General features: G+C 48.5%; 1 protein-coding gene across 2 annotated transcripts; it reads left to right on the top strand.

Moving 5' to 3' along the window:
• The first annotated feature begins 1 nt into the window (after nt 1).
• On the top strand, nt 2–27,995 carry POLR1B (RNA polymerase I subunit B). Of its 2 annotated transcripts, XM_062209838.1 has the most exons (15): nt 2–222; nt 3,106–3,273; nt 3,441–3,587; nt 4,700–4,832; nt 7,390–7,526; nt 8,105–8,328; nt 8,824–8,995; nt 11,766–11,937; nt 12,983–13,264; nt 13,862–13,995; nt 20,746–20,916; nt 21,429–21,585; nt 24,738–24,934; nt 25,394–25,647; nt 26,691–27,995. In XM_062209838.1, exons 1-15 carry the CDS (start codon nt 46–48, stop codon nt 27,571–27,573), a joined length of 3,408 nt encoding a protein of 1,135 aa, XP_062065822.1. In that variant the 5' UTR covers nt 2–45; the 3' UTR covers nt 27,574–27,995. The 2 variants fall into 2 exon arrangements, with proteins under 2 accessions (XP_062065822.1, XP_062065824.1); XM_062209840.1 differs by lacking the exons at nt 2–222; nt 3,106–3,273; nt 4,700–4,832 and having other exon boundaries at nt 3,501–3,587.
• Nucleotides 27,996–27,998: the final 3 nt, after the last annotated feature.

Raw genomic sequence — 27,998 nt, 5'->3', positions numbered from 1 at the left:
GCGTGCGCCGCGCCGCCGCTGGCTTCTCGGGGCTCCGGCGGACACATGGATCTGGTTGGCCGGTGGCGGACCCTGCCCAGCGGGCCTAGCCTAAAGCACTTGACCGACCCCGCTTACGGGGTCCCGCGGGAGCAGCAAAAGGCGGCCTTGCAGGAGCTGACGCGGGCGCACGTGGAGTCGTTCAACTACGCGGTGCGCGAGGGGCTCGGCCACGCGGTGCAGGTGAGCGCGGTGCCTCCCCCGGCCGCTCGCAGGGCTGTGTGCGCCGGCAGGCTGGCGGAGGAGGGGCTGGCCAGGGTGCGTGAGGCTCGGGGCCCGGGGGGAGAGGGTCCCGCAGGCGGGCGGGCGGGCGACAGGGTCGCAGCGAGGCGCCTGGGAGGCCCCGCTTTTGCTTAGCTTCTGTGGAGTCGATCCTTCGATTCTGCGACTCAGAATTTATATGTGCATCGTGTGGGCTTTTTCAAATACAACTAGTAAATTCACAAATTCATCTACTCACTAAAATTTACGTGTGACTCCTAAATCAGAACTCATCTCCGTGCACGGAACAGCAAACATTTCAGTTGCCCCTTGTGCGTTCCCAGCTGAGGTCCAGTAAGACTGTGTTCTGCCTCTCGATTTAAGTTCTCAGACATAAACACCTGTTCTTTTTGCTGTCTGGTGCAGCCTTTTTCACATTTTTGTGCTGTTTGTGTTGATAATTTTGCAACTTAAAACAGTGCCTAAAAACATACATTGAAGTGCTTTGTGTTGTTGCTGGGCACAGGAAAGCTGTGATGAAAATATACATGTTAGGTAAGCTTCATTCAGACCGTTCTGCTGTGAAATTTATCATTTATTTACATGAGAGGAAGAGAGAGGGAGCTCTTACCCACGGGTTCGCCACCCCGAATGCCCGCCACAGCTGGGGCTGAGCCAAGGCCAAAGCGGGGAGCCCAGGTGTCCCCCAGGAGTGGCAGGGACCCAACTGCTTGATCGTCACCGCTGCCTCTTGGGGTCTGCATTCCTAGGAAAGTGGAATCAGAGTTGGGACTCAGGTGCAGGTGTTCCAGTATGGAATGTGGGCATCGGAAGTGCTAAGCCCAACGCCCGCTGCTCAGCCGTCCATCAAGTGAGGCGCCCTTTAACAGGAACACGGAGGGCGAAGTTCTGTACTGATCAGCTGATGGCAAGCTGTGACAGAGGCTCTCAGGGACCTGACTTCGTGTTTCCCCAGGAGCGTGGGTCAGCGTTTGCGGTAGCTTTGAAGATCTTCACTAACGTGAGCGTCAAAGCTCAGCGGCGTTTACCTGCCGAGAGTGAGCTGTGGCTTGCATGAGCGAGTTTTTGTTTTTGTTTTTTTTTTTTTTGACAGGCAGAGTGGACAGTGAGAGAGAGACAGAGAGAAAGGTCTTCCTTTTGCCGTTGGTTCACCCTCCAATGGCCGCCATGGCCGGTACACTGCGGCAGGTGCACCACGCTGATCCGATGGCAGGAGCCAGGTGCTTCTCCTGGTCTCCCATGGGGTGCAGGGCCCAAGCACTTGGGCCATCCTCCACTGTACTCCCAGGCCATAGCAGAGAGCTGGCCTGGAAGAGGGGCAACCGGGACAGGATCTGGCGCCCCGACCAGGACTAGAACCCTGTGTGCCGGCGCCGCTAGGCGGAGGATTTGCCTGTTGAGCCAAGGCGCCGGCCCTTTTTTTTTTAAGATTTATTTACGTGAAAGGCAGAGTAACAGAGAGAGTTGGGGAGGGGAGGAGAGAGAGAGTCTTCTATCTACTGGTACACCCCCCAAATGGCTGCAATACTTGGGGCTGGGCCAGACCGGAGCCAGGAGCTGGAGAAGCAGATCTTCTTCTTCTTCTTTTTTTTTAATTTATTTGAAAGGTAGAGTTATAGATAGAGAGACAGAGAGAAAGGTCTTCCTTCCATTGGTTCACTCCCCAAATGGTGCTGTGCCGATCTGAAGCCAGGAGCCAGGTGCCTCTTCCTGGTCTCCCATGTGGGTGCAGGGCCCACAACTTGGGCCATCCTCCACTGCCCTCCCAGGCCACAGCAGAGAGCTGGACAGGAAGAGGAGCAACTGGGACTAGAACCTGGTGCCCATATGGGATGCCGGTACCACAGGCGGTGGATTAACCAAGTGAGCCACGGCGCCAGCCCCGAAGCAGATCTTCTAATCCCCTCTCCCTGTTTTGACACTGCACCCTTAGACATGAAATATATTTTAACATTTCAGTTCTAAAGTACCATTATCCTGGCCAGCGCTGCGGCTCAATAGGCTAATCCTCTGCCTAGCGGCGCCGGCACACCAGGTTCTAGTCCCGGTCGGGGCACTGATCCTGTCCCGGTTGCCCCTCTTCCAGGCCAGCTCTCTGCTGTGGCCAGGGAGTGCAGTGGCCCACGTGCTTGGGCCCTGCACCCTATGGGAGACCAGGAGAAGCACCTGGCTCCTGCCATCGGATCAGCGCGGTGCGCTGGCCGCAGTGCGCCGGCCACGGCGGCCATTGGAGGGTGAACCAACGGCAAAAGGAAGACCTTTCTCTCTGTCTCTCTCTCTCTCATTGTCCACTCTGCCTGTCAAAAAAAAAAAAAAAAAAAAGTACCATTATCCTTAGATAAAACTGAGAAAAGCTGGGTTGAATTCACATGAGGGCGGGGGCCTGTGTGTTCTTAGTCGGCTCCGTCGTCCATGTTCCTGTCATTCTAACACTAAGGCCGGGGGTTGTCCATGGCTGGTGGGCTGCCGGCGGTCTGAGGCTGCTGTGGAAATACCAGAGTCTGAGCCCAGTCGGAAGAAGGCTTCTCTCTCCTTGCTGTCTGAGCAGGGTCAGACTGGAGAAGGTCGGCGCTGGGGTCAGAGCGCAGGTGCGTTGGCCTGGTGCCAGCTGTGTCCTGAGAGTCTCCTCGCTCTGCCCCACAGCAGACAGTCAGAACAACCTCGGGTTACCACGTGACAGCCTGAAGTGTGTAGTGAAGAGTGGACCGCATGTCTTCTTAACTCTTCTGTTTGTCACGGCGGCGTTGCGGGCTTCAGTGCTTAAGGAACACAGGGATTTGCAGGAGTCCTAGGGGAAAAGTGCCTTGGAAATGCAGGCAGTGTAATATGTGTATTGTATTCCAGGCCATAGCGCCCTTTGAATTTGCTTTCAAAGATGAGCGCATCACTCTTACTATCGTGGACGCTGTGATCAGTCCCCCCACGGTTCCCAAGGGCACCATCTGCAGAGAGTTCAACGTGTACCCAGCAGAATGCCGGGGCCGAAGGAGCACCTACCGTGGGAAGCTGACGGTGAGTGTGACCGCGCCTGGCTCCCACAGGGCGGATGGCTTCTGGGGTTCATACAGAATTCTGCTTTCTTGGTGCTGGCGTCTGAGAGCGCCCGTCTTCGAAATCGGAAGCATGAAGTCATTCGATGCAGTCTACTTCCTAAGAGTGTTTTTTTCTTTTTCACCTAGGCTGATATCAGCTGGGCGGTAAATGGCACCTCCAAAGGAATCATTAAGCAGTTTCTCGGCCATGTGCCCATCATGGTGAAGTCCAAGCTTTGCAACCTGTACAACCTTTCTCCCCAGGCCCTCATTGAGCACCACGAGGAGGCAGAGGTAGCGGTGGGGTCCAGGCCCCGGGGCAGTGAGGTTCCAGGGTGGGAAACGTGCTAGACGTCAGGTTTTCTTTGCTCTAATTTCTGGATAAATGAAATGAGATGCTAATATCTTATCTGCACACACTCTCAGGCTCTTGTTGACTGTTCCCCAAGACAGAATGAAAAAATGCCTATATAATTGAGCAATTGAGGGAGGGGGTGGAAAGAACTGGGAGGTTTTCCCCAGTTTTCTGAATGATGGTTTTTTGGAGACTTCCAGCAATTTCGTTTGTTTAAAGCTGTGTTGACCCCCAGATCTGCTGTGAGAAATGTCTGTCTGCTGGTGATAGCATTCTGTGAGCGTATTTATGATTCGCACACCTTCTCTCCACGGTGGTGGGTGGCTTCGCAGCACTGAGCTGAAAGAATCGAGATGAGCTGGTTCTGCCTGCAGTAGGGAGACTCACGTGGCGGGAAGAGGGTTTTGGTGTCAGACCTGGGTTTGACTCGCAGCTGTTCCCCTTACCAGTGTGTGGCTTCGGGAAGTTGAGTGTCCCCGAGCCTCGATTTCCTCTGCTGAAGTGGGTGTAATAGCTACTCCCCTGTTAGGAGGGTTCACTGTTAGGACAGTGTGGAGCACCTAGCCATGATATGCCTGACTCTTTATTACAGAAATGTGATATTGCCCAGAGCTATGAAAAGTACTTTCCTAGTTAGCTAATCCAAAAGTCTGGTTTCTAGAACTTTCATGTGGTCAACAGTTGTTTAACTTACTTGGGAAACTGTACTCCTGTGGAAGCAAAATGGTTTACCATTTTTTGTCTTTAGTCTTCTCTGGAGTAAGTTTTTTTAAATGTCATTTTGGTGGACAGAAAGAAGTTAGATTGAGCCTGTCCAGGAGAGGGAAGTACCCTATTTTCCTTCCACACTTTTCTTCCATTTCCTCATGTACGAGAGAAGAGTGTTTCACACATAAACCGTGTCTATCCTGTTCTCAGGGGATCAGCAGGGCCATTCACAGATGTGTGTAATTACCACTTCTGTGTGTGGTTCCACATCTGGCTAGGAATAAGGTTCATGTATGTAGTCAGTGAGGTGTCTTTTTAGCAAATTTCAATTCATCTCTGACAGGAAATGGGAGGCTATTTTATAATCAATGGCATTGAAAAAGTCATCCGCATGTTGATTATGCCTCGGAGAAATTTCCCCATTGCAATGGTGAGACCAAAATGGAAAAGCAGAGGACCCGGCTATACTCAATATGGTACGTTCTCATGATTGTTGCAGTGTTCTTTTTGGAAAGGGTTAAGCCTTTTTTTTTAAATTGATGTACCCAAACAGTCCTTAGTATTGTTTTCATTTTTGTATTGAGCATTTTTATGTTAAGATTTCATCATGATACACAGCAGACTTATAGAATGGCAAGTGCCCTAGATAGCACTCTGGCCTCAGAATCAGCCCTTAAGGCATATAGATCTGGCTAAAAAGCCCATGAGAGTTTCTCAGGCATGGAAAGCCAAGACACTGTGGCAAAAAATGACCTAAATGAAAGATCTCTGTGAGTGAGATCCCAGTGGAAAGAACGGGCCATCAAAAAATGAGATACCTTTCTCTGAAGGGAAGAGAGAACTTCCACTTTGATTATGGCCTTGTCTAAATAAGGTTGAAGTTTGTGAACTCAAGAGGCTTCCATAGCCTTGGCAGCTCATGACCAGAGCCTCGGGTGATTACTGACATCATAAATAAGAGAGTCAATTGTTAAATCAACAACAGGAGTCACTGTGAACTTACTCCCCATGTAGGATCTCTGTCCTTAATGTGTTGTACTATGCAAATTAACAGTAAAACTAGTCTTCAAACAGTACTTTATACTTCGTGTGTCTGTGTGGGTGCAATCTGTTGAAATCTTTACTTAGTATAGAGTTGCTCTTCTGTAAATAAAGATAATTAAAAATGAATCCTAATGAAGAATGGGATAGGAGAAGGGAGTATGAGATGGGATGGTTTGTGGGTGGGAGGGTGGTTATGGGGAGAAAAATGCTATAATCCAAAAGTTGTACTTTCAAAATTTATATTTATTAAATAAAAGTTTTCTTTTCTTTTTTTTTTTTTTTTTTGACAGGCAGAGTGGACAGTGAGAGAGAGACAGACAGACAGAAAGGTCTTCCTTTGCTGTTGGTTCACCCTCCAATGGCTGCCGCGGCCGGCGCACCGCGCTGATCCAAAGGCAGGAGCCAGGTGCTTCTCCTGGTCTCCCATGGGGTGCAGGGCCCAAGCACTTGGGCCATCCTCCACTGCACTCCCTGGCCACAGCAGAGAGCTGGCCTGGAAGAGGGGCAACCGGGACAGAATCCGGTGCCCCGACTGGGACTAGAACCTGGTGTGCCGGCGCCGCAGGCAGAGGATTAGCCTGTTGAACCACTGCGCCGGCCTAAATAAAAATTTTCTAAAAAGAAAAAAAGATTTCATCATGAAGGTAGAGAGGAAATGTTGGTCAGAGGGTGCAGACTTCCATTTATAAAAGAATCAGTTCTGGGAATCTAATGTACAGCATGGCGATGATAGTTAATAATGCTGCATTTTTTTCTTGAAATTTGATAAGAGTGTCCTGACTGCCAAGTGTGCATGTGCGCACACACATACACACAGATGATAACTGGGTAGTGATTGATGTTTTGATCAGCTTAATTATGGTTCTCATTACACAAGGAACACATGGCGTGTTCCTTCACTTACGACAGGGTTGTGTCCCATTGAGCCCACCATGAGATGAAAGTACTCAGTGGAACATGGTGTTCAGTGTATCTAACCTACCGACCGTCAGAGCTTAGCCTTGCTCACTTGCATTAGCTAGAGTTGGGTAGAATCCTCTAATACAAAGCCTGGTTTATAAAGGGCTAAGCATCTTGTGTATACACACAGATGGGCATTTTGTGGACACAGTGCGATGTGACAAAGGGAAAGCTGGCAACACAGCCCTGTGTGACGTGTGGGCTGCCTCCCATGGGGACTGTGTGGCTGACTGGGAGCTGCCCTCGGGTCGTGCTGTGTGTGTCTGGCCCTGGAAGGGACCACAGTTCAAAATGATTTTAAAGTTGAAAAAGATTCCAGTTTTGTAGTGGGAAACCTACTTCCTATTTTTCCAACTGGAAGAGCACAGTGTTTATGTTACTGCTTATGAAGGTGAAGGCTGGCCTGACGTGGCTGCAGGGGGTGTGGCCCCAGAAGTCTTGTTAGATGCCCACGGCACTCTTCTGGGGAGTCTCTGGCTGAATACTCTGTGACAATGCCAGCCTTCACAAGACCATTCTCTTGGGGTGACCCCTACAACCAAACAACTACGCTGATTGATGATTGAGAGGAAAGTTGGCCTTTCCTTGTAGCCGTACGTACTACGCCCAGAAGCGTGTCTCAGCACACCCGCGTGTCTAGTTTATTCCGTTGCATCAACTGGTGCGGTATGTCTTAGCAATCTTCAACTGATGTTGCAAACCCGAAATCCTCCTTTTCTCCATTTGAACTGTTGGATGAAGCCACCAGCTCCCCACAGGGTGGAGGGATATGCCGTGCTGTCTGACCTCGTTCCCGGGTGCTGGGGATGGACGTGCCGTTCCGATGGGTGGAGGGAAACTCTGTAGATTGGTTAACTTCATAGCTTCAGTTGTTTTGCGTCCATGTCTCTGAACCTGGGGAGATTTCGCGCCCAGAGGACATTTGGCGAGGTCTGGAGACGTTTTGGTTGCCAGCCCTGACCACCCCCAGCGCTTGGTGCTGCGTCCGTCTGTCACTGACCCTTGGCTCTCTGCCACTTGCTTCCGCAGGAGTGTCCATGCACTGTGTGAGGGAGGAGCACTCTGCAGTCAACATGAACCTGCACTACCTGGAGAACGGCACGGTGATGCTGAACTTTATTTACCGGAAGGAACTGTTTTTTCTTCCTTTGGGATTTGCACTTAAGGTGTGACTTACTGAATGTTTTGTTGTGGTTATGGAGGGAGTATCCCGTGCAGTGCTTTCAGGTCTCCCGAGGGGCACAGGGAGGTGTCAGTAGGGGCTGGGTCATTTCAAAGGATTGCCCAGGGCTAGAGAATCCACTTCCCAGGTGGTTCAGCCCCATGGCTGGCAGATCTGCGCTGGCTGTTGGCAGATCTCAGTTTTTCCCCAAACAGGGGCCCTTCCATAGGTTCCTGGTGGCAGCTGTGTGCTCCTCCCCCCAGGTCGTTAACCAGGAGGATCTGGTGCAGGCGGCAGCGGCCTCTATGACATAGCCTGGGGTGTCTCACATTATCTTTTTCACCTTATTCTCTTGGTCACCCTGAAGCACCGTGGGAGGACACTACCCAGGTTGTGAAATACCAGGGCCATTGCTGGGGCTACCATCCACGCAGTGCTGTGTTTTAATAGAGGCCAGCTGTGGAACGCTCATTTTTTCTTGGGTGTTAAAATCATCAGAGGAGCGAATTGCTACTAGATGAATAAAATATTTTATCTATTACTAGTGAGCAATTAAAAATACCCTTTCCCCCCCTATTCCAGGCACTTGTCAGCTTTTCCGATTACCAGATTTTCCAGGAACTCATCAAGGGAAAAGAGGATGACTCTTTCTTTAGGAACTCCGTCTCTCAGATGTTGAGGATTGTCATGGAAGAGGGTTGCTCCACACAGAAGCAGGTTCTCAACTATCTCGGCGAATGCTTCAGAGTAAAACTCAGCCTTCCAGACTGGTACCCAAATGAGCAGGCCGCAGAATTCCTGTTTAAGTATGTGTCTGTGCCACTGCTGCTTCCTCTGGCGGGGATTCTTTATGCTGATGGTCATCAGAAGGTCAGGGTGAACTGGGGTAGAATCCTGTCCAGGCTGGTAGGGGCTGGCTTTGTCTCTGTAGACATTCTCACTCCCCTCTCTGTTTTTGGTAGTTTCATTTGATGTTAGTGCACTTTTTAACTGTTATTTTGAAATCATTTCAGACTTCTAAAATAATGTCCAAATTGGGCACATACATCCACCAGCTGTTCTCATTGTATCACATACACTCTCGTGTACGTGGACACACATTTTTCCTTGTGCATGTTTGACACTTACAGGTGTTGTGTCCCTGTATTTTCCCAAGGTCCAGCACTAGACCAGCTCTGTCCACAGGCAGCTGAAGCCACGGGCCAGTCATTTAGAATGTGGCCTGTCAGTGGAGAAACTAGATCCTTAGCTTGGGGATGTTGTTCTGAGTTTCTTTAAGCATTTTCTTTCTGTTTTGACAGCCAGTGCATCTGTATCCACTTGAAATCCAATACTGAAAAGTTTTACCTGCTTTGTCTCATGACCCGGAAGCTCTTTGCCTTAGCCAAAGGCGAGTGCATGGAGGAGAATCCTGATAGTTTAGTGAATCAAGAGGTGCTCACGCCTGGTCAGCTCTTCCTTATGTTTCTGAAGGTAAATGCATTACTTACACCACATGCCCGCCCGCAGAATGGGGTGAGGGCGCCCAGTAGTGTTTTCTGCACGTTTAGAACTCCCAGTGTGGGCATTTTGCACAGTTTCTTTTTTGTTGTTAGCGGTAAGACACTTAGAAATCCTAGCTGACACCAGATTCAGAAATGTGTCTGATATTTTTATGCTTCTGAAGACAGCATCAAGTCTTGGTCACAGCATTAGTGGTGGAGTGTGAATGGGCTGTGTGTATGCATAGGGTTCACTCATTCTTTACAGATTGCATGTTTGTGAATTCACCTGCTCGCTAAAATTCACTGGGGACCTCAATACTTGGGGCTTTTGCCGTCATTCACTGGCATGGCAGAGCTGTGGAAGTTGGAGTCTCCTGGTGCCTGGGCTCCCAGTTGAGGCTGTCAGAGAGGCAACATTTTGCCTTGTCTTGGCACCAACACTGTCAGCAAAGGTCTTTTTCAGGGTTCTGCTTAGTGCCTTGTTTGTGGCTTTTTTGTGTTTTTTTTTTGTTGGTGAGGGTCACTGTTTAAAATGTCCTCCCGACATCGCCTCGTGTTCCTCAGTGCACGAAGGCCTGTGGGTGGTGAGCAATCGATGATGTGTATTAAGCCCTCTTCCAATAGAAGCGCACGTGAAAGAGGATCGGGGATTGACCCACTGACCTGCGGGAACACCACCCCGTGTTTTCCCTGGAAGCGGTAGTTCGGGATTTGCTCACTCGGTATTTAGGGCGTGAATACTGAGAACTGATCCGGGGCAGGGGTGTGTGGAGATGTGGAGAATGGTGTAGCACAAAAAGCACTAAGAAAGTTGATTTGGTGGTAGTTTGTATTTTTCCTGGAAGATTTGACCTAAAGGGTAACATAGCGGGACAGAAGTTGGAAAGAACTAGAGAATCCCTTAATTCCTTTCCTAGACAGTGATTCTTAACATAAAGTCTTACTGAAAGGCAGTTTTGTTTTTTCTTTTCTGTCCATTTCATAAAATTAGATTGAGAGTTGTAGCAGCCTAGAATTTCCCTGATAGAAAGTGAAATCAGGTAGCACAAGTTCTCTGCTACTGCTGGCCTTTTTCCAGTGGAGACTTAACCCACTGTGCCACAACACCTGTCCCAGTAAATAAAAGAAAAAGGTAGGTGATAGTCATAAAGTGAATTGCAGGCTGCTGCAGCCATTGCACTGAGTGTTGGCGTCTTGAGTGGTTCCTGGGGTTGGTGCTGAGCTCTGCCTGATGGCTGAAGGAGTGAGAGGCAGGGGAGCTGCCCCTCCGCACTCGGGCAGCCAATCCCACAGGTGCTGCTCATTTCCTGTAGTGGCTCCCCGCTTCTGCCGCAGGCATTGTCTGTTCTCTCTTCGGCTTCACACAAGTTCATAGTCTCACTCCTTTTACCAGAAAGGCAGGTGAACACCAAGGAAGGTTTCTTAGAGGTCCCGTGCTTGCTTCTGCTTGTGTTGACACGTGTGGGCTGCTGTAGGAATGAATTTGATTACAAGCCAGTCAGTACCCTAGTGTTAGGCACCATGAGTGTAACACAGGGTTTACGTACCCGTTACCTTTGTGAAGTCTGAAATCCATTAGGCCCAGGTCTCTCGGTGGTCGTCTAGAAAAGCTTGTGAGGCTTGAATAGATATGTAAAGAGCGAGTTCAAAATAAACTAGCCAAATAAATGCTAGTTCCTTGCCTTAGCAAGTTAACTACAAATAAACAATAATGTGAAGGTGATGGATACGCTGACTGCTCGGATGCTCAGATTTGGTCATTACACTCTGTGTGCGTGTGTGTGTGTGTGTGTGTGTATGGAAGCCTCACGCTGCACCCCACAAGTTTGTACAGTTATTAAATGTCAATCAAAACTGAAACCAAACTTTGAAGGAGAGACATGGGCAGGCCTGACAGGAGAGGGTTCAGCTTGTCGTCAGTTCCTTTTCTGTTGGGTTTCAGATATTTTAGTGTCTGTTGTTCCTGCTCTTTGGGCAGCTGTCCTGGCTGTTGGATCTCATTTGGAGACTGAGCCCTCGTTGGCTGGTGGTGCTCTCACAAGCTCAGGGACTGCTGCTGTCGTCTCGGAGCTCTGCTGCTGTTGCTTGTTCCTGCCATTGAAGCTGTTGCAGTGGCTCGATGAGAAGTGTCTGTAAAAAACTTCAGTTAGAATTTTAATTTAAGGGCTGGCACTGTGGCGCAGTGAGTTCAAAGCCGCAGCCTGTAGTGCTGGTTTGGGTCCCGGCTGCTCCACTTGTGATCCAATTCCCTGCTAACGTGCCTGGGAGAGCAGCAGAGGATGGCCCAAAGTGCTTGAGCCCCTGCACCCACATGGGAGAACTGGAAGGAGCTCCTGGCTTCGGATCAGCCCAGCCCTGGCTGTTGTGGCCATTTGGGGAGTAAGCCAGTGGATGGAAGACCTCTCTCCCTGTCTCTACCTCTAACTCTTTCAAATAAATAAAAATAAGTCATTAAAAATTTTTTAAAAAATTTATACCAAAGCAAACAAGTGATTCTGTCCATTAACGTGGACCACCTAGAGCAGAGGTTCTGTCCTACCCCACAAGGGACATTGACAATGTCTGGAGGCATTTGTGGTTGTTACAAATGGGGTGGGGGTGCTGCTGGCATCCAGTGGGTAGAGGCCAGAGATGCTGCTAAGCAGCTACAGGGCAGCTCCCTACCACAAAGTGCTCCTGGTGCCCAGAAACCCGGATGGCGAGTAAGTCTGTCTTGAGAAATGCCTGGCTAAATTGAATTTTTCTTTTTCTTACGTTAGGAAAAGATGGAAGCCTGGTTAGCGTCTATTAAAATAGCTTTGGATAAGAAGGCTCAGAAGACCAACATCTCCATAAACGCTGAAAATCTGCTGAAGGTTTTTAGTATGGGAGCAGACCTTACCAGGCCATTTGAGTATCTTCTTGCTACTGGGAACCTACGTTCTAAAACAGGTGAAATCAAACAGGCCTTTCCAGTTACCTGCAGACTGGGGTTTACACGTGGCGGAGGGAGGTCTGTTTAAAAAGAAACCGCCCCCTTTCCTGAAAACTGACCTCTAGTGGTGACTTTTGGCAAATGTCTGTGAGCCTGGAGGGCTTTAGCCTAGGTGTCTGTGTAGCTTCAGGCCAGTTCTTAGCACCACATGCATTTCTTGTGCCTCCTGGAAAACCACTTAGGTCTCTTGAGGGAGGGCTGCCTGGTAGGAGGCCTGGGCTGATAGATGCCCATCCCTCAGCTGCTTGCTTTCGAGTGACCTGAAACTTTGAAAAGCCATGCCTGGGGACAGAAATCTTTGTTTTGGTAACAGATACTGCTAATGCAGATTCTGTGGTTAGCAGGCTAACTCAAGGGTGTGAATCAGCTGGCCTCCCTCTCACATCAATGTGATGATTTAATGTTCTCCCACAAAGGAGCCCATGGATGCGATTGTGAAACCTGGGGGGGGGGGGGGTGTTTTCACTGTTTTTGTTAAGCTCCGTACACCAGAGCTAACAGTAAATGTTGGAGTAACCCACTCTGATCTATAGAGTGCTCTGAAGATTTGTCTTCTCAAAGCTTGAAAAAATAGACTTAAAAAAAAAGAAAAAAGTGGCTGACGCCGAGGCTCAATAGGCTAATTCTCTGCCTGCGGCACCGGCACACCGGGTTCTAGTCCCTATCGGGGCGCCAGATTCTGTCCCGGTTGCCCCTCTTCCAGGCCAGCTCTCTGCTATGGCCTGGGAAGGCAGTGGAAGATGGCCCAAGTCCTTGGGCCCTGCACCTGCATGGGAGACCAGGAGAAGCACCTGGCTCCTGGCTTTGGATCAGCGCGGTGCACCTGCTGCAGCACTCTGGCTGCAGCGGCCATTGAGGGGTGAACCAATGGAAAAAGGAAGACCTTTCTCTCTCTCTCTCTCTCTCTCTCTCACTCTCTCACTGTCTAACTCTGCCTGTCCAAAAAAAAAAAAAAAAAAAAAAAAAGCTTGACCCTTTTCAAGTGACTTCTGTTTTGTTAAGGTCTGGGCTTCCTGCAAGATTCTGGCCTTTGTGTTGTGGCCGACAAGCTGAACTTCATACGCTACCTCTCCCATTTCCGCTGTGTGCACAGAGGGGCTGACTTTGCCAAGATGAGGACCACCACCGTCCGCAGGCTGCTCCCGGAGTCCTGGGGCTTCCTGTGCCCTGTGCACACCCCAGACGGGGAGCCCTGTGGTCTGATGAACCACTTAACTGCCATCTGCGAGGTCGTCACGCAGTTTGTGTATACGACATCCATCCCACCTTTGCTGTGCAGCCTGGGTATGTGACCAACAGCGGAGAACGGTCTGGTTTGGGTGGCTGGCTTTTAACAGGTGCAGACTGTTGGTTAATGCCCCTTTGGGGATTCTGTAGTGAATTCTCACAGAAATTCCTTTTCGCTCTTCTGTGCAATAGTTGGGCTACTTTTTTGGCTTGCCTTTGGAAGATCAAATTCATTCTTTGAAAAAGGAAACAGGATAGGCCGGCGCCGTGGCTTAACAGACTAATCCTCCGCCTTGTGGCGCCAGCACACCAGGTTCTAGTCCCGGTTGGGGCGCTGGATTCTATCCCGGTTGCCCCTCTTCCAGGCCAGCTCTCTGCTATGGCCCGGGAAGGCAGTGGAGGATGGCCCAAGTCCTTGGGCCCTGCACCCGCATGGGAGACCAGGAGAAGCACCTGGCTCCTGGCTTTGGATCAGTGCAGCGCCGACTGTGGCGGCCATTTGGGGAGTGAACCAACAGAAGGAAGACCTTTCTCTGTGTCTCTCTCTCTAACTTTCTACAACTCTACCTGTCAAATAAATAAATAAATAAATAAATAAAAAGAAATGTTGGCTACAGCATTCTGACATGATCATCCTGTCTGTTCCTTCGCCAGGGGTCACACCCATCGATGGGGCTCCACACCGACCGTACAGTGAGTGCTACCCTGTCCTGCTGGATGGCGTCATGGTAGGCTGGGTGGATAAGGAGCTTGCTCCCGGCATTGCAGATTCTCTCCGTCTTTTTAAGGTGATCTTCAGTCTGTGAGTTGTCACGTCTCAGGACTTTAGGTTTTGGGTCCTTTGCCCTGGATGAGATGGCCCTAGGGCAGTCTCAAGTGGTCAGCAGCAGTGGTTTGAAGCTCACTGAAGAGCTGCCAGTACATTCCTTGCCCACTGCTGACCTCCTTGGGAGGATCTGTGCCATCTTTGGCCCATCTGCAATTTTTGCTGGTTTCATTGAGATCCCAATGTAATAAATTTTAACTTTTTCCCCTTTGTTAATATTAGTAGCATATAAGGGATTTCAAAATAGGAACATTTCAGTATTAGTAAAGATAAATGAGAAATATAAGAAATACAAACATCTGCCTGCCTTTAAAGGGTGAGCAGAGAGTACAAATGCTAATCCTCCAAGAAGAAAAATGCTAGTATTTTTATGATGTCACTGAAATAAATTTGCATTTCTTAAGTATTAACAACAACAACAACAAAGACATACATCATACCCTCTTTTGTCTCTCTCCTTTTTTTGAGAGTTCCTATCTACTGATTCATTCCCCAAGTGCCCACAGTGGCAGGCCTGGGCTGGGTCTGAAGCCAGTAGCAAAGAACTCAATCTGGACCTCCCATATGGGTGTCAGGAACCCGATCACTTGAGCCATCACTTCTCCCAGGGCCTGCGTTAGCAGGAAGCTGGAGTCGGGCGCCAGAGTTGGTATCAAACCCAGGTCCTCGAGTACGGGACACAGGCACCTTAGGTACTAGGGATTACATGTTATCTCCTCCTCTCTTGCCTTCTAGGACCTGAAAATACATTTTTTTAAAGTCAAGTAGAGTGTCATTCTTTGAGTAACTTATCTTTGGACTTTTCTTCCTAACAACGAGCTTTGGTTGCTTAGGTAACAGTCTATAGAAGAGCTGTCCTGGATGAGCTGGTGGTTAATACTCCGCTCTCATTTTAGTTTTTAAAATCATTAGACGTTGACACAATTTTACACTCAGGGAAAAGCTGTTTGGACCGTGCAGAGAACTCCTGAATGCCTGTTAGCCAGTTCACCAGGTGTTTGTTCTTTATCATTTGTGTACTGTGCTCTTTATCATTTTTCTTCTGAACAATTTGAGATCACTAGACAGAAATCACGTTCCCTTTTACGTAAAGATTTCAGTGTATCTTTTCCAAGATCAAGTACTTTTTCTTCAGTAACCAAAATAACATTTACCTAAAGCTGGGAAGGGCATGTTGGCGGAAGCCACAGTTGATGTTCAGATTCCACCAGTTCTCTCAGTAATGTGTTTGTTTTTTAAAGATTTATTATTTATGTGAGTTACACACAGAGAGAGGAAGAGACAGAGAGAGGGGTCTTCTATCCACTGGTTCACTCCCCAAATGGTGACAATGACTGGAGCTGGGTCAATCTGAAGCCAGGAGCCAGGAGCTTCTTCTGGGTCTCCCACACAGGTGCAGGAGCCCAAGGACTTGGGCCATCTTCTGCTGCTTTCCCAGGCCATAGCAGAGAGCTGGACTGGAAGTGGAGCAGCCAGGTCTTGAACCAGTGCCCATAGGGATGCCAGCACTGTAGGCGGCGACTACTCACTACACCACAGTGCCGGACCTGAGAAATGTGCTTTTTTTTTTTTTTTTTTTTTTTTAACTTTAAAGATTTATTTGAAAGTCAGAGTTACACAGAGGAGAGTCCGAGAGAGAAAGAGAGAGGTTTCCATCCGATGGTTCACTCCCTAATTGGCCGCAACAGCCGGAGCTGCACCGATCCAAAGCCAGGAGCTTCTTCTAAGTCTCCCACGTGGGTGCAGGGGCCCAAGGACTTGGGCCATCTTCTACTGCTTTCCCAGGCCATTAGCAGAGAGTTGGATGGGAAGTGGAGCAGCTGGGTCTCGAACTGGCACCCATATGTGATGCTGGCACTTCAGGCCAGGGCATTAACCTGCTGCACCACAGCGCTGGCCCAAGTAATGTGCTTTTATTGCTACTTTTTTTCTCCTAGTCAGGGGAGTCTGGCATTGGGTGGTAAATGTAGTTGTCATGTTTCTTGAGTCCTCGAATCAAACTGTCCTTCAGCCGTTTGTTGTCTTCCATGTCTTCTTTCTGAGTGCAGGCCACTTGCTGTGTAGACTTGTCACTGACGTGAGGTGTGTGTGCTGCCCTTGTGCTGGGGTTCTGGATATCTTAGGAGGTGCGTGGTGTGGGCTTTTCCTTTACTGTGATGTGTGGACCTGGATCCCTTTGAGGCTGCGCTCTTTGGTTTCTTTTTTGTTTGTTTTTTGTTTTTTTGACGGGCAGAGTTAGACAGAGAGAAAGAAAGGTCTTCCTTTTTCCGTTGGTTCACCTCCCAAGTGGCCACTACGGCTGGCGCGCTGTGCTGATCTGAAGCCAGGAGCCAGGTGCTTCCTCCTGGTCTCCCATGCGGGTGCAGGGCCCAAGCACCTGGGCCATCCTCCACTGCACTTCCGGGCCACTCAGAGAGCTGGACTGGAAGAGGAGCAACCGGGACAGAATCCAGTGCCCCAACTGGGACTAGAACCCGGGGTGCCGGCGCCTCAGGCAGAGGATTAGCCTAGTGAGCCGCAGCGCCGGCCCTTGGGTTGTTTTACCGCAGTTACCATTGTTCTGCGCAGTAAGCAGCTTGTGGAGAGATGGTGGAAAGCTGTGTGAAGACCTTTTCCTCTTCAAATTTCCACCCACTTATTGATGAGTTCTTTGCTGAATTACTACTCTTCCGTAGGTGGGTTTGGCTGAGTTAATGGTGCTGGTTGCCAGAAGATTGTTTTCTAACGTCATCACTTATTCTCTTATTTATTGGTTGCTATTCCATAATGGAGAGCTTTTCGTTGCCCTCCATTTATTTGTTTGCTTAATTATTAATTATCCACATAGTTTCTTTTATGAGGGTTTGTTGTTATCATTCATTTTGATGCTCAAATTGTATCAGATTTGGTCAGCTGGAACCTCTCTGAATTGATCCCTCTAATTCTATTTTAAGATTTTTATTTACTTATTTATTTTTTATTTACTTATTTGAGAGGTAGAGTTAGACAGTGAGGGGAAGAGACAGAGAGAAAGGTCTTCCTTCCATTGGTTCACTCCCCAGATGGCCGCAACGGCTGGAGCTGCGCCAATCCGAAGCTTCCTTCTGGTCTCCCATGCAGGTGCAGGGGCTCAATCACCTGGGCCATCCTCCACTGCTTTCCCAGGCCACAGCAGAGAGCTGGATCGAAAGAGGAGCAGTTGGGACCAGAACTGGTGGCCCACGTGGGATGCTGGCACTGCAGGCGAAGGATTAACCCACTGTGCCACAGGTGCCGGCTCCTTTAAGTTTTTTAATAAAATGTACCACTTGAGCCACTTTGAGTGTACATTATGGTGGCCTTGAGTGCCTTCATGGGTTGTGCAAATATTACCACCATTCCTCTCCAGAACTTTTTCATCTTCCCAAACTGAAGCTCACTTTCCCCAGTTCCTGCATTTTCCTTTCTTTTAAAAGCTTTATTTATTTATTTGAAATAAATAAATTAGAGTTAGAGAAACAGAGAGAGAGGGATCTTCCATCTGCTGGTTCACTCCCCAAGTGGCCTCAACAGCTGGTGCTGGGCCAGGCCAAAGCCAGGAGCCAGGAGTTTCTTCCGGGTTGCCCACATGGGTGCAGGGGCCCAGCTACTCAGGCCATCCTCTGCTGCTCTCCCAGGCACATTAGCAGGGAACCAGATCAGGAGTGGAGCAGCTGGGCACAAACTGGCACCCAAATGGGATGTCAGCATCACAGGCAGGGCTTAACCCACTGCGCCTCAGTGCCAGCCCCTGCATTGTCTTTTCTATGAATTGGACCAGATATTTTAGGTACTTCCTGTAAGTGGAATCATATAATAATCTTTGCTTTTGTGTCTGGCTTATTTCACTTAGCATAATGTTTTCAAAGCTTGTCCAGGTAGCATGAATCAGAATTTCAGTCCTTTTTATTTACTTAAGAGACAGGCAGGCAGAGAGAACTCCCATCAGTTCATTCCCCAAACGCCTGCAACAGCTGGGCCTGCGCCAGGCCAAAGCCAGGAGCTAGGAACTCAATCCAGGCTTCCCTCGTGGTGTCAGGGACCCAACTACTTGAGCCGTCCCCCTGTTGCCTCCCAGCAACACATCAGCTAGAACCGGAATTGGAATCTCAGCTGAGACTCACACCCAGGCACTCTGACGTGGGATATGGTCATGCCGACTGGTAATTTAACTGCTAGGCCAGATGCCTGCCCCCGTCCTTTAGAAGGCTAAATTCTATTTCATTGTATGTGGACAGCACATTCTGTTTGTCCCTCCAGCAGTGGACAGGGTGGTTTTTCCCACTCTAGGGCTAGAGTGAACATCACGGCTGTGATCACTGGTGTACAAGTAGCTGTTCAGGTTCCTGTTTTCAGTCCTTCCGATTGTACACCCAGAGTGGAATTGTGTTTAAGTTTTGTCATCTCATCTCTAGGGACAAAATTAGAAGATGTTTCCTTAGATATATCAATACAGTTTTTATATTCATTTGTTCTCTAATGGTGGTCATTCTGTAATAGCAGTGACAACTAACTAATCTTAGATTTCTAGAATATATGCTACTTGGTCCTGATTTATTTTCTTATACTTAAGATATTAGTACTTAAGAAGGTGGTATTAGTATATTTTATTTACAATTTTCTTCATTTATTTATTTGAAATGCAGAGAGATAGAGAGCATGTATCTGCTGGTTCATTCTCCAGCGGGCTGCAGTGGCCAACAGGGGGACTGAAGCTAGGAGCCAGGAACGCAAACCACACCCCACACGGACGGTAGTAACCCAGCTGTTTGAACCATCACTGTTGCCTCCCAGAGTCTGCATTAGCAGGAAGCTGTCAGGAACCAGAGCCAGGCACTCTGATATGGGATTCAGGCCTCATGACTGGCACCTTAACTGGCAGACCTAGTGCCTACCCCTACTTAAGATTTTTAAAATTGATATTGATAGGTAATCTGCAAACATTGGTTATCTGGTCTGCTGTGAAATCTCCTAACTCGTATTTTCTTTTTCTTGGGGAGTGGTTTTTCAATGACTTTATTGATGACTTTATCTGGATGGTGGAAATTAGGGTTTTTTTTTTTTTTTTTTTTTTTTGACAGGCAGAGTGGATAGTGAGAGAGAGAGACAGAAAGGTCTTTTTGCCGTTGGTTCACCCTCCAATGGCCGCTGCGGCCGGCTCATCGCGCTGATCCGAAGCCAGGAGCCAGGTGCTTCTCCTGGTCTCCCATGCGGGTGCAGGGCCCAAGCACTTGGGCCATCCTCCACTGCACTCCCGAGCCACAGCAGATAGCTGGACTGGAAGAGGGGCAACCGGGACAGAACTGGCACCCCAACCAGGACTAGAACCCGGAGTACTGGCGCTGCAGGCAGAGGATTGGCCCAGTGAGCTGCAGCGCCGGCCTTTATGACCATTTTTTAAAAAGATTTATTTATTTATTTATTTATTTGAAAGGCAGAGATACAGAGAAAGAAGGGGAGAGAGAGAGGTCTTCCACCTGCTGGTTCACTCCCCAAATGACCACAATGGCCAGAGCTGGGCCAGGCCAAAGCCAGGAGCCAGGAGCTTCATCTGGGTCTCCCACTTGGGCCATCTTCCACTGCTTTCCCAGATGCATTAGCAGGGAGCAATTGGAAGTTGAGCCACTAGAACTTGCAAAGGTACCTATATGGGATGCTGGCATTAGAGGCTTAACCTACTACTCCACAGTGCTGGCCCCTTGTATTACCATCTAGGTGAGAGTGGGTGTGTCTTTGAAACAGTATACAGTATGATATTATTAACCATAGTCACTTGCTGTACCCTAGGCTCCCAGAACTTTCTCCTGGTGCTACTGAAACTTTGATGAGCATCTTTCTATTTTTCCTCTACCCAAAATACTTCCATTTTTATTAATAGTGTATAACGATTAATCCGCATGAATTCTGATACGTGAATGTTATTTTTTTCTCAAATTTCTGTGTAGTTTTTATTTCTCCTTTCAGGAATTGCTAGTTTTGTTTTGTTTTATCCTTAACTCTCAAAGGGAAGGACCTTTTCATCTAATACATTTGAAGATAAAACCTGAGGTGAGCGTTGTACAGCAGGTTAAACCTCAGCTTGGGGGCACTGCGTCCCCTGTCTGCATGCCTGGGATGGCTTTCTACCTCTGCTTCCAGTTCAGCTCCTAATGCACCTGGGAGGCAGCAGATGGTGGCCCAAGTGCTGGAGTTCCTGCCACCTACATGGGAGACCCAGGTGGAGTTCCTGGCTTCAGCCTGGCCCAGCCTTGACTATTGCAGGCATTTGGAGAGTAAACCAAATAACTAACCTCTAAAATAAATAAGCGAAACTTTAAAATGAAATGAAATAGAACTAATAGCCTATTGCATTTTAGACACCAGGAGGCAGAATTTCATTTAGTCTGGATATGTGCACTCTCTTAGTTCGCCTTATCCCCAGCGTCACTCATTGCTGGTTTGTCTAGTAATGGGCTGAGCTGTCAGGGAGGTCGGGCTCTTGCCCTCTCGATGCGGGGACATTGGCACTCTGCTTGGGGATGAGACTGGCGTGGACAGCAGTGGCTTCAGGGCACTGGGGTTGTTACTTGAGTGACTTTAAGTTCTTAAAATACTGGTTTTCATGTTAGAGCTCCTCCATTGTACCCATCTACCAGCCGGGTGGTGAGGAGGGGGAGGGAGTCATGTGAAATACATCACTAGTTTTTTATTGAACACTTTCTTTTGTTGAAAACAGGTGCTGAGAGAAAAAAGAATCCCCCCCTGGATGGAGGTGGCCCTTGTCCCCATGACAGGAAAACCAAGCCTGTACCCGGGGTTGTACCTTTTTACCACTCCCTGTAGGCTCGTCCGGCCTGTGCAGAACTTGGAATTGGGCAGGGAAGAACTGATTGGAACTATGGAGCAGGTACAGGCTGTGTGTGTGTGTGTGTGTGTGTGTGAGAGAGAGAGAGAGAGAGAGAGAGAGGGAGAGGGAGAGAGGTGGGGGTGTGTGCTTCTCTGATTTTCAGAGTGACTTAGTGGTCATCTTACGTGCCCCCTGCCCCTCCTGCCCAGCCCCCAGAGCTCCTCTGTACCTGGGTCTGCCCTGGCTGGTGAGACTGAAATAGTCTATGAGATTTGGCCAACGTGCTTGCAGTTGCATAACGGGGGACTCTGTGCTACTCAGAGAAGTTTCCTGTCTTCCCGTCCTCTTCACAGTTGGACCAGGGTAGATTCAGAATGAAATGCGTAAAGCAGACGGTACTGCAAGCAGGCGGGTTCCCTGTGCGCCCCAGAGGAGTCCTCCCCCGGGCGTGATGCTGGGCCAGGCGTGGGGCCTTTGAGCCCTCTGAGGACTAAGCTCTGAGGAACAGTCAGAGCTGACACGTCCACAGTCACCGGTGTTCTGTGCCTTACGCGCCCACCCCTCTCTCCCAGCTGTTCCTGAACGTTGCCATCTTTGAGGACGAGGTTTTGGCCGGGGTCACTACGCACCAGGAGCTCTTCCCTCACAGCATGCTCAGCGTCATCGCCAACTTCATCCCTTTCTCTGATCACAACCAGAGTCCCCGGAACATGTACCAGTGCCAGATGGGTAAGGCAGCGTGGAGGGCGGGAGAGTCACGCTCGCAGCAGAGCCGCAGGGCCCGCGCGGAGTCCCCAGGAGCGCGCTGGCCGGGTCGTTCGCCCGCCGGTACTTGTGTTTTCCCTTTGGGGTGGAGATGCAGACACAACACACTGTTACCCCAGACGTTTCCATGTGTGTGTTCCTGTGACAGGGACTCCCACAGCCACGGAGAACTGTTACAGTCAGATTGCACTTGGTACTGTGCTTTGATGGTCCTTGTTCAGACTTGGGCCAGTCTGGCCAGAAATGCCAGATTTTCTGGGCAGCAAGCACCCATCTCATGGCCACACATCGTTTCGTTGTCATTGTTGGTCTCCTTAAATTGAGAGTAGCTCTGTAGCCTCTCTTTGTGGTTCTCGACATGGACATTTGAAAAAAAGTTTTTCCAGCGTGTCCATCGCTTTGAATTTGAAGTACCGTGACTCGCGTTTGGAAGACCGTGAGCTGTTATAATCACTCCTCCTGCCTGAAGATGCACGTTTCCATCACACGCGACTTCCCTCCTGCCTGAAGAACCGCCTTTAGCACAGTGTGCTGGCGACTGTGCTCCTGGTTTTCATTTATCTGCAAACTCTTTGATTTCGCTTTCACTCAAGGAAAGTGTTCCTGCGTAGACTAGAGGACTTCAAAAAGTTCATGGAAAATGGAATTTTAAAAATAAGTTTATTTTGGGCACAAAAATTTTTGAGATACACACAAATAGGGAGTCTTCAAGAAATTCATGAAAAATGTGTATCATGAAGAAACTGTACGTGCATGTCAAAATGGTGTGTGCCCCAGCAAACTTACCTCTAATTCTGGTTTTCATGAACACTTTGAGGCACTCTCATACAGTTGGTCCTGAGCTGGCAGCTGCTCCCTTTAGGCACCTAGAGCTCCCGCTTCCTGTCAGAAGGCGGTGGTGTTAGGCCTCGTGGGGGCCCCGCTCTGTGTAGAGGGCAGGCTTGCCTCTGTCTCAGGTTTCCTCTGACTTCTGGTTTGTAGGAGAGCAACTGCTGCTGTGTGTGGTGTGGTTTCCTTTGTGTCTGTCCTGCTTCGGCATTGCTGATCGGAAAGCCGTTAAGAAAATAAACGTAGTCAACTTCGGAAGGTTTTACGCAGTTATTTCTAAAACTGGTGCTTCTGCTTGCTCTTGTCCTCTGCTGCGGTGTAGGTCTGCGTCATTTACATCCAGCTGCGTCGCTTTCCCTTCATCTTTCATCACGTTCATGCCTTTTCATTCTGTCATCTACTGAAGCTTTATTTCAAATACTTTATTTTTCCTGTCTACAATTTCTATTTGGTTTTTTTGTAATAGTTTTCTAAAGTTTCTCACCTTCCTTCATTAAAGATATAGTTCTCCTTATGTATCTGAACACAATTTATATAATGAGTGTTACAGTCTTAGTCCTGGCATCCGGGTGATCTCACCATAGCCTCCACTCACTGCGTTTTTCCTTGAGTGCGGTGGTGTTTTCCTGTCTGGTTGCTTGTCCAGTAGAACTGTGGGATCTACAGTGGTGCTGTGGGGAGGACAGGCTTTGGTTTTGTCTAGTGTGACACAGTGGACACAGCAACTGGGGGACACTGTCTCAGAGGGGCTGCTTGTCTCCCATACCTCCATAGTCCAGGAATCCACCAGGGATTTAGACTCAGTGTACAGGTAGAATTTTAGTTTTAAAGATGTATTTATTTATTTGAAAGGTGGAGTTATAGAGAATGCAAGGGAGAGACAGAGAGAGATCTTCAATCTGCTGGTTCTCTCCCCAAATGGCTGCAACAGCCAGGGCTGGGCCAGGCTGAAGCCAGGCAGCATTCAAGGCTCTCCCTTTGTGGTTCTCTCACCTCTAGAGTTCACTTCCTTATTTTCTAGATACTGTTTATTCTCTGAACTCTGTCCTTTGGTCTTCAACTCAGTAAGGACATGGGTTTAACGCAGTTGTAGCCACTACACTGACTGGGCTGCAAGGCAAGCAATAGTGATAGATGAAAAACTAAAAACACCAGAAATCCACGCAGTGTACTGCCTTTTGTCCAGGTTTGCTTTCTCTCAGTTTGCTTTGGGTTATTCTCTGTTGCTTTAGGCAGTGTATGTGTTTATAGTTGAGGGGATTTTTTTGTTTTCTGGATCTAGAGTTAGAGTGGTCTTGTAGGAATAGCCATCTATTATCTGGAAGTTATAAGTCTCCTCTATTTTTTATTTAATTCCACTATAGGTACATGTTTTGTTTTGTTTCTAAATATTTCATTTATTTATTTGAGAAGGAGAGACAGAGAGAGAGGTCTTCCGTCCACTGGTTCACTGTGCAAATGGCCACAACAGCTAGAGCTAGGCAGATCTGAAGCCAGGAGCCAGGGGCTTCTTCCAGGTCTCCCACATGGATGCAGGGGCCCAAGAACTTGGGCCATCTCCACTGCTTTTCCAAGCCATAGCAGAGAGCTGGATCCAAAGAGGAGCAGCCGGGACACAAACCGGTGCCCATGTGGGATGCCGGCACTGCAGGCGGAGACTTAGTGTACTACGCCACAGCACCAGCCCCGGGTACATGTTTTTAAAATCACTTCGTTCTGAAGTGATTCCCTGTACTGTAAGGGAATGCATGAAAAGTCTTCCCTGTACCCTAAATCCTGTGCCCAGAATTTATGAGGGGTACTTCACAAAGTTCGTGAGAAGTGCAAACTACATTTTATTCCATTTTCCATGAATTTTATGAAGCTCCTGTGTATAAATAATTGACACTTTCTTGTTTGTAAGACAGTAATCTTAATTGGATTCTCTTCTTCTAATAGAGATACCCTGTGTTTGTGTACAGCCTTTAAATCTGCTGTACATTAAACGTGTGTCCATGAACTGGGTGTAGAACTGTTCAGGATGCGGTAACAAATGCACAGGGATAGTTTCATAGAAAATGTCATTCTGAACTTTTTCACATTGGCATCGTCTTAATGATTGGTCATGTTAAGATCTACTTAATTTCTCTGCCATAAGCACAGCCACCATGATTAATTGGTTCATTGATTCAATCCCCTGTGATGCTGGTATTTGTTTCCAGTATTATGTATGACCTTTATAATTAAGGTGGAAAAGCAGAAAATGCTAACATAGTTTTTTGTTTGCTTTTTTTTTTTTCTTTTCATAGGTAAACAAACCATGGGCTTTCCACTTCTCACTTATCAAGACCGATCAGATAATAAGCTGTATCGTCTCCAGACTCCACAGAGTCCCCTAGTCAGGCCATACATGTATGACTATTACGACATGGACAACTACCCAATTGGGACCAATGCCATCGTTGCTGTGATTTCTTACACTGGCTATGATATGGAAGATGCCATGGTAAGGTTTACGGGAGATGTGGTTCCAATGCTTTCGGGTTTTTAACTTTTTGGTTAGCTGTGAGGGCACTGAAGGAATATGTTTGTGCCCTCGGCACTGAGTGTTTGGCACCTGGGTGTTCTGTAAAATAGTTTCTGGTCTAAGCTGAACGTGGGCGAGCCTTGAGGGACCGAGACTGGATGTTCAGATATGCATACTCAAGTTCGTGTTAGGAGTGAATGGTGACTAAATGCAGTCTTGGATATGGCCACCATTTACATGTATACATACCTGAGTAGGTTTGGGGCCATTCCTATGTTGTCTGGGTTTTGATAACATTGGTGCTTTGGGCTTTGTGGGGAGAGTTTTAAACTCTAATGCTGGTTACCCTGAACCAAGTGTTGTAGTCTTGCACGTTGTTATTTGCCAAGACCTCATCTGGCCTCAGTTACTCACCTGGATGATTCTTTGACTTCACAGATTGTGAATAAGGCCTCTTGGGAACGAGGCTTTGCCCATGGGAGTGTCTACAAGACCGAGTTCATAGACCTCTCTGAAAAAATTAAGCAGGGAGATGATAGTTTGGTGTTTGGAGTCAAACCTGGTGACCCGCGGGTCTTGCAGAGATTAGACGATGACGGCTTGCCGTTCATCGGAACAAAATTACAGCATGGAGATCCATACTACGGCTACTTAAACCTCAACACCGGGGAGAGCTTTGTGGTGTACTACAAGTAAGTTCCCGTGCTGTTTGGTAAAGGCTGTTTCCCAGTGGCATTGCCAGAAGTCAACGGCAGTATCTTTTAAGAAGAGAAGTTTTTGGGAAAATGCAAGTGGTAACTCGGTTACCATCTTTTTAAAATATTTTTATTTATTTATTTGAGAAGTAGAGTTACAGTCAGTGAGAGGGAGAGACAGAGAGAAAGGGCCTCCGTCTGTTGGTTCACTCCCCAAATGGCCACAACGGCTGGAGCTATGCCAGTTAGGAGCCAGGTGCTTCTTCCTGGTCTCCCATGTGGATAAAGGGACCCAAGGCTTTGGGCCATCTTCTACTGCTTTCCCAGGCCACAGCAGAGAGCTGGATTGGAAGAGAAGCAGCCAGGACTAGAACCGGCACCCACATGGGATGCTGGTGCCACAGGCGGAGGATTAACCTACTGTGCCATGGTGCTGTCCCCTTGGTTATCGTCTTAAAGTCAGTTTGTGCTGCCAGAACAAAATACCTGACTGAGCGGGTGTCCAGGAAGCACTCCTTCCTGCCGCATGACCCCTCTGGGTGTCCTCACGCGGTGGCAGATGGAAGGCCTGACAGCGCCCCTGCACCTCCTGCAGGGTCACTAGTCCATCCATCATGACGTGGTGACCTCATGTGGGCTACTGAGGGGGTTAAGGTGCTTCAGCACACACGTGCAGGGGAACATCCAAGCCATAGCTTTGTGGTCTTTGTCATGGCTGAACCATCATTGCTTCAATGAGACAGCTACATGTCTGTTGCTGTTTTCTACTTTTCTTGTTTTTGGTCTATTAGAGTTTATGGGAGTTAGAATAGCTTTTCTGTTATGTTGGTTGTTCTTACCTTTCAAGTGACCATTATTCTGTAGTGACCAGAATTAAAAGCCCTATTCATATTTTAGGGATACGAAGTATTTGTATTGGCGAGTAGAGGTAAGAATGAGTTACAGACATCCCTTATGAAGCACTAGTTATATCCACAGAACTTCAGTTTCTTTGTAAACTTGACCAGTTTGACTTTTCTATATGGTTTCTTTTTCCCTAGGAGTAAAGAAAATTGTATTGTGGATAACATCAAAGTGTGCAGTAACGACACTGGGAGTGGAAAATTCAAGTGCATTTGCATCACGATGAGAGTCCCTCGGAACCCAACTATTGGAGATAAATTCGCCAGTCGTCACGGGCAGAAGGGCATTTTGAGCCGCCTGTGGCCGGTCGAGGACATGCCTTTCACCGAGAGTGGGATGGTCCCAGACATTCTGTTCAATCCTCACGGCTTCCCCTCACGCATGACCATTGGCATGCTGATCGAGAGTATGGCCGGGAAGTCTGCAGCCCTGCACGGCCTCTGCCACGATGCCACCCCCTTCACCTTCTCCGAGCAGAACTCGGCCCTGGACCACTTTGGCGAGATGTTAAAGGCTGCCGGCTACAACTTCTACGGCACCGAGAGATTGTACAGCGGCATCAGCGGGCTGGAGCTGGAGGCAGACATCTTCATAGGCGTGGTTTATTACCAGCGCTTGCGCCACATGGTCTCGGACAAATTTCAGGTTAGGACAACTGGAGCCAGGGACAGAGTCACCAACCAGCCTATCGGGGGCAGGAATGTCCAGGGTGGAATCCGTTTTGGGGAGATGGAGCGCGACGCTCTGTTAGCTCACGGCACATCTTTTCTTCTTCATGACCGCCTCTTCAACTGCTCCGACCGCTCCGTAGCCCACGTGTGTGTGGAGTGTGGCAGCCTGCTCTCTCCGCTGCTGGAGAAGCCACCGCCGTCTTGGTCTGCCATGCGCAACAGAAAATACAACTGTACACTCTGTAACCGCAGCGACACTATCGACACCGTGTCTGTGCCTTACGTTTTTCGGTATTTTGTAGCTGAACTGGCAGCCATGAACATCAAGGTGAAACTGGATGTCGTATAACTTGATGCCGGTCTCTTGAGTTAGAAGACTTATCAGATTAAAACAAATTATAGGGGCCGGCATTGTGGTGTAGCAAGTTAATGCGCTGTCTGCGACACCAGCATCCCATATGGGCTCCTGTTTGTGTCCTGGCTGTTCCACTCCCCATCCAGCTCCCTGATGATGCGCCTGGGGGAGCAGCAGAAGATGGCCAAGAGCTTGGGCCTCTGTACACGGAAGAAGCTCCTGGCTCCAGGCTGGCCCAACTCCAGCCATTGCAGCCATCTGGGGAGTAATAAGCGGGTAGAAGATTCTATATATCCGTTCCCAATCAATCAATCAATCTTTAGAAAAAATTGTAACTTTAATTCAGTAAATGCTACTCTTGAATTTCTCTCAAGGGTATTAAACTGTCTGCCAAAAAATAAACTGTCAACCAAGAATTT

The sequence above is a fragment of the Lepus europaeus genome, chromosome 13 (assembly GCF_033115175.1).
Source record: "Lepus europaeus isolate LE1 chromosome 13, mLepTim1.pri, whole genome shotgun sequence".
NCBI lineage: Eukaryota > Metazoa > Chordata > Mammalia > Lagomorpha > Leporidae > Lepus > Lepus europaeus.
The sequence above is the reverse complement of the archived record's forward strand: the minus strand, read 5'-3'. Positions and strand labels throughout refer to the sequence as shown.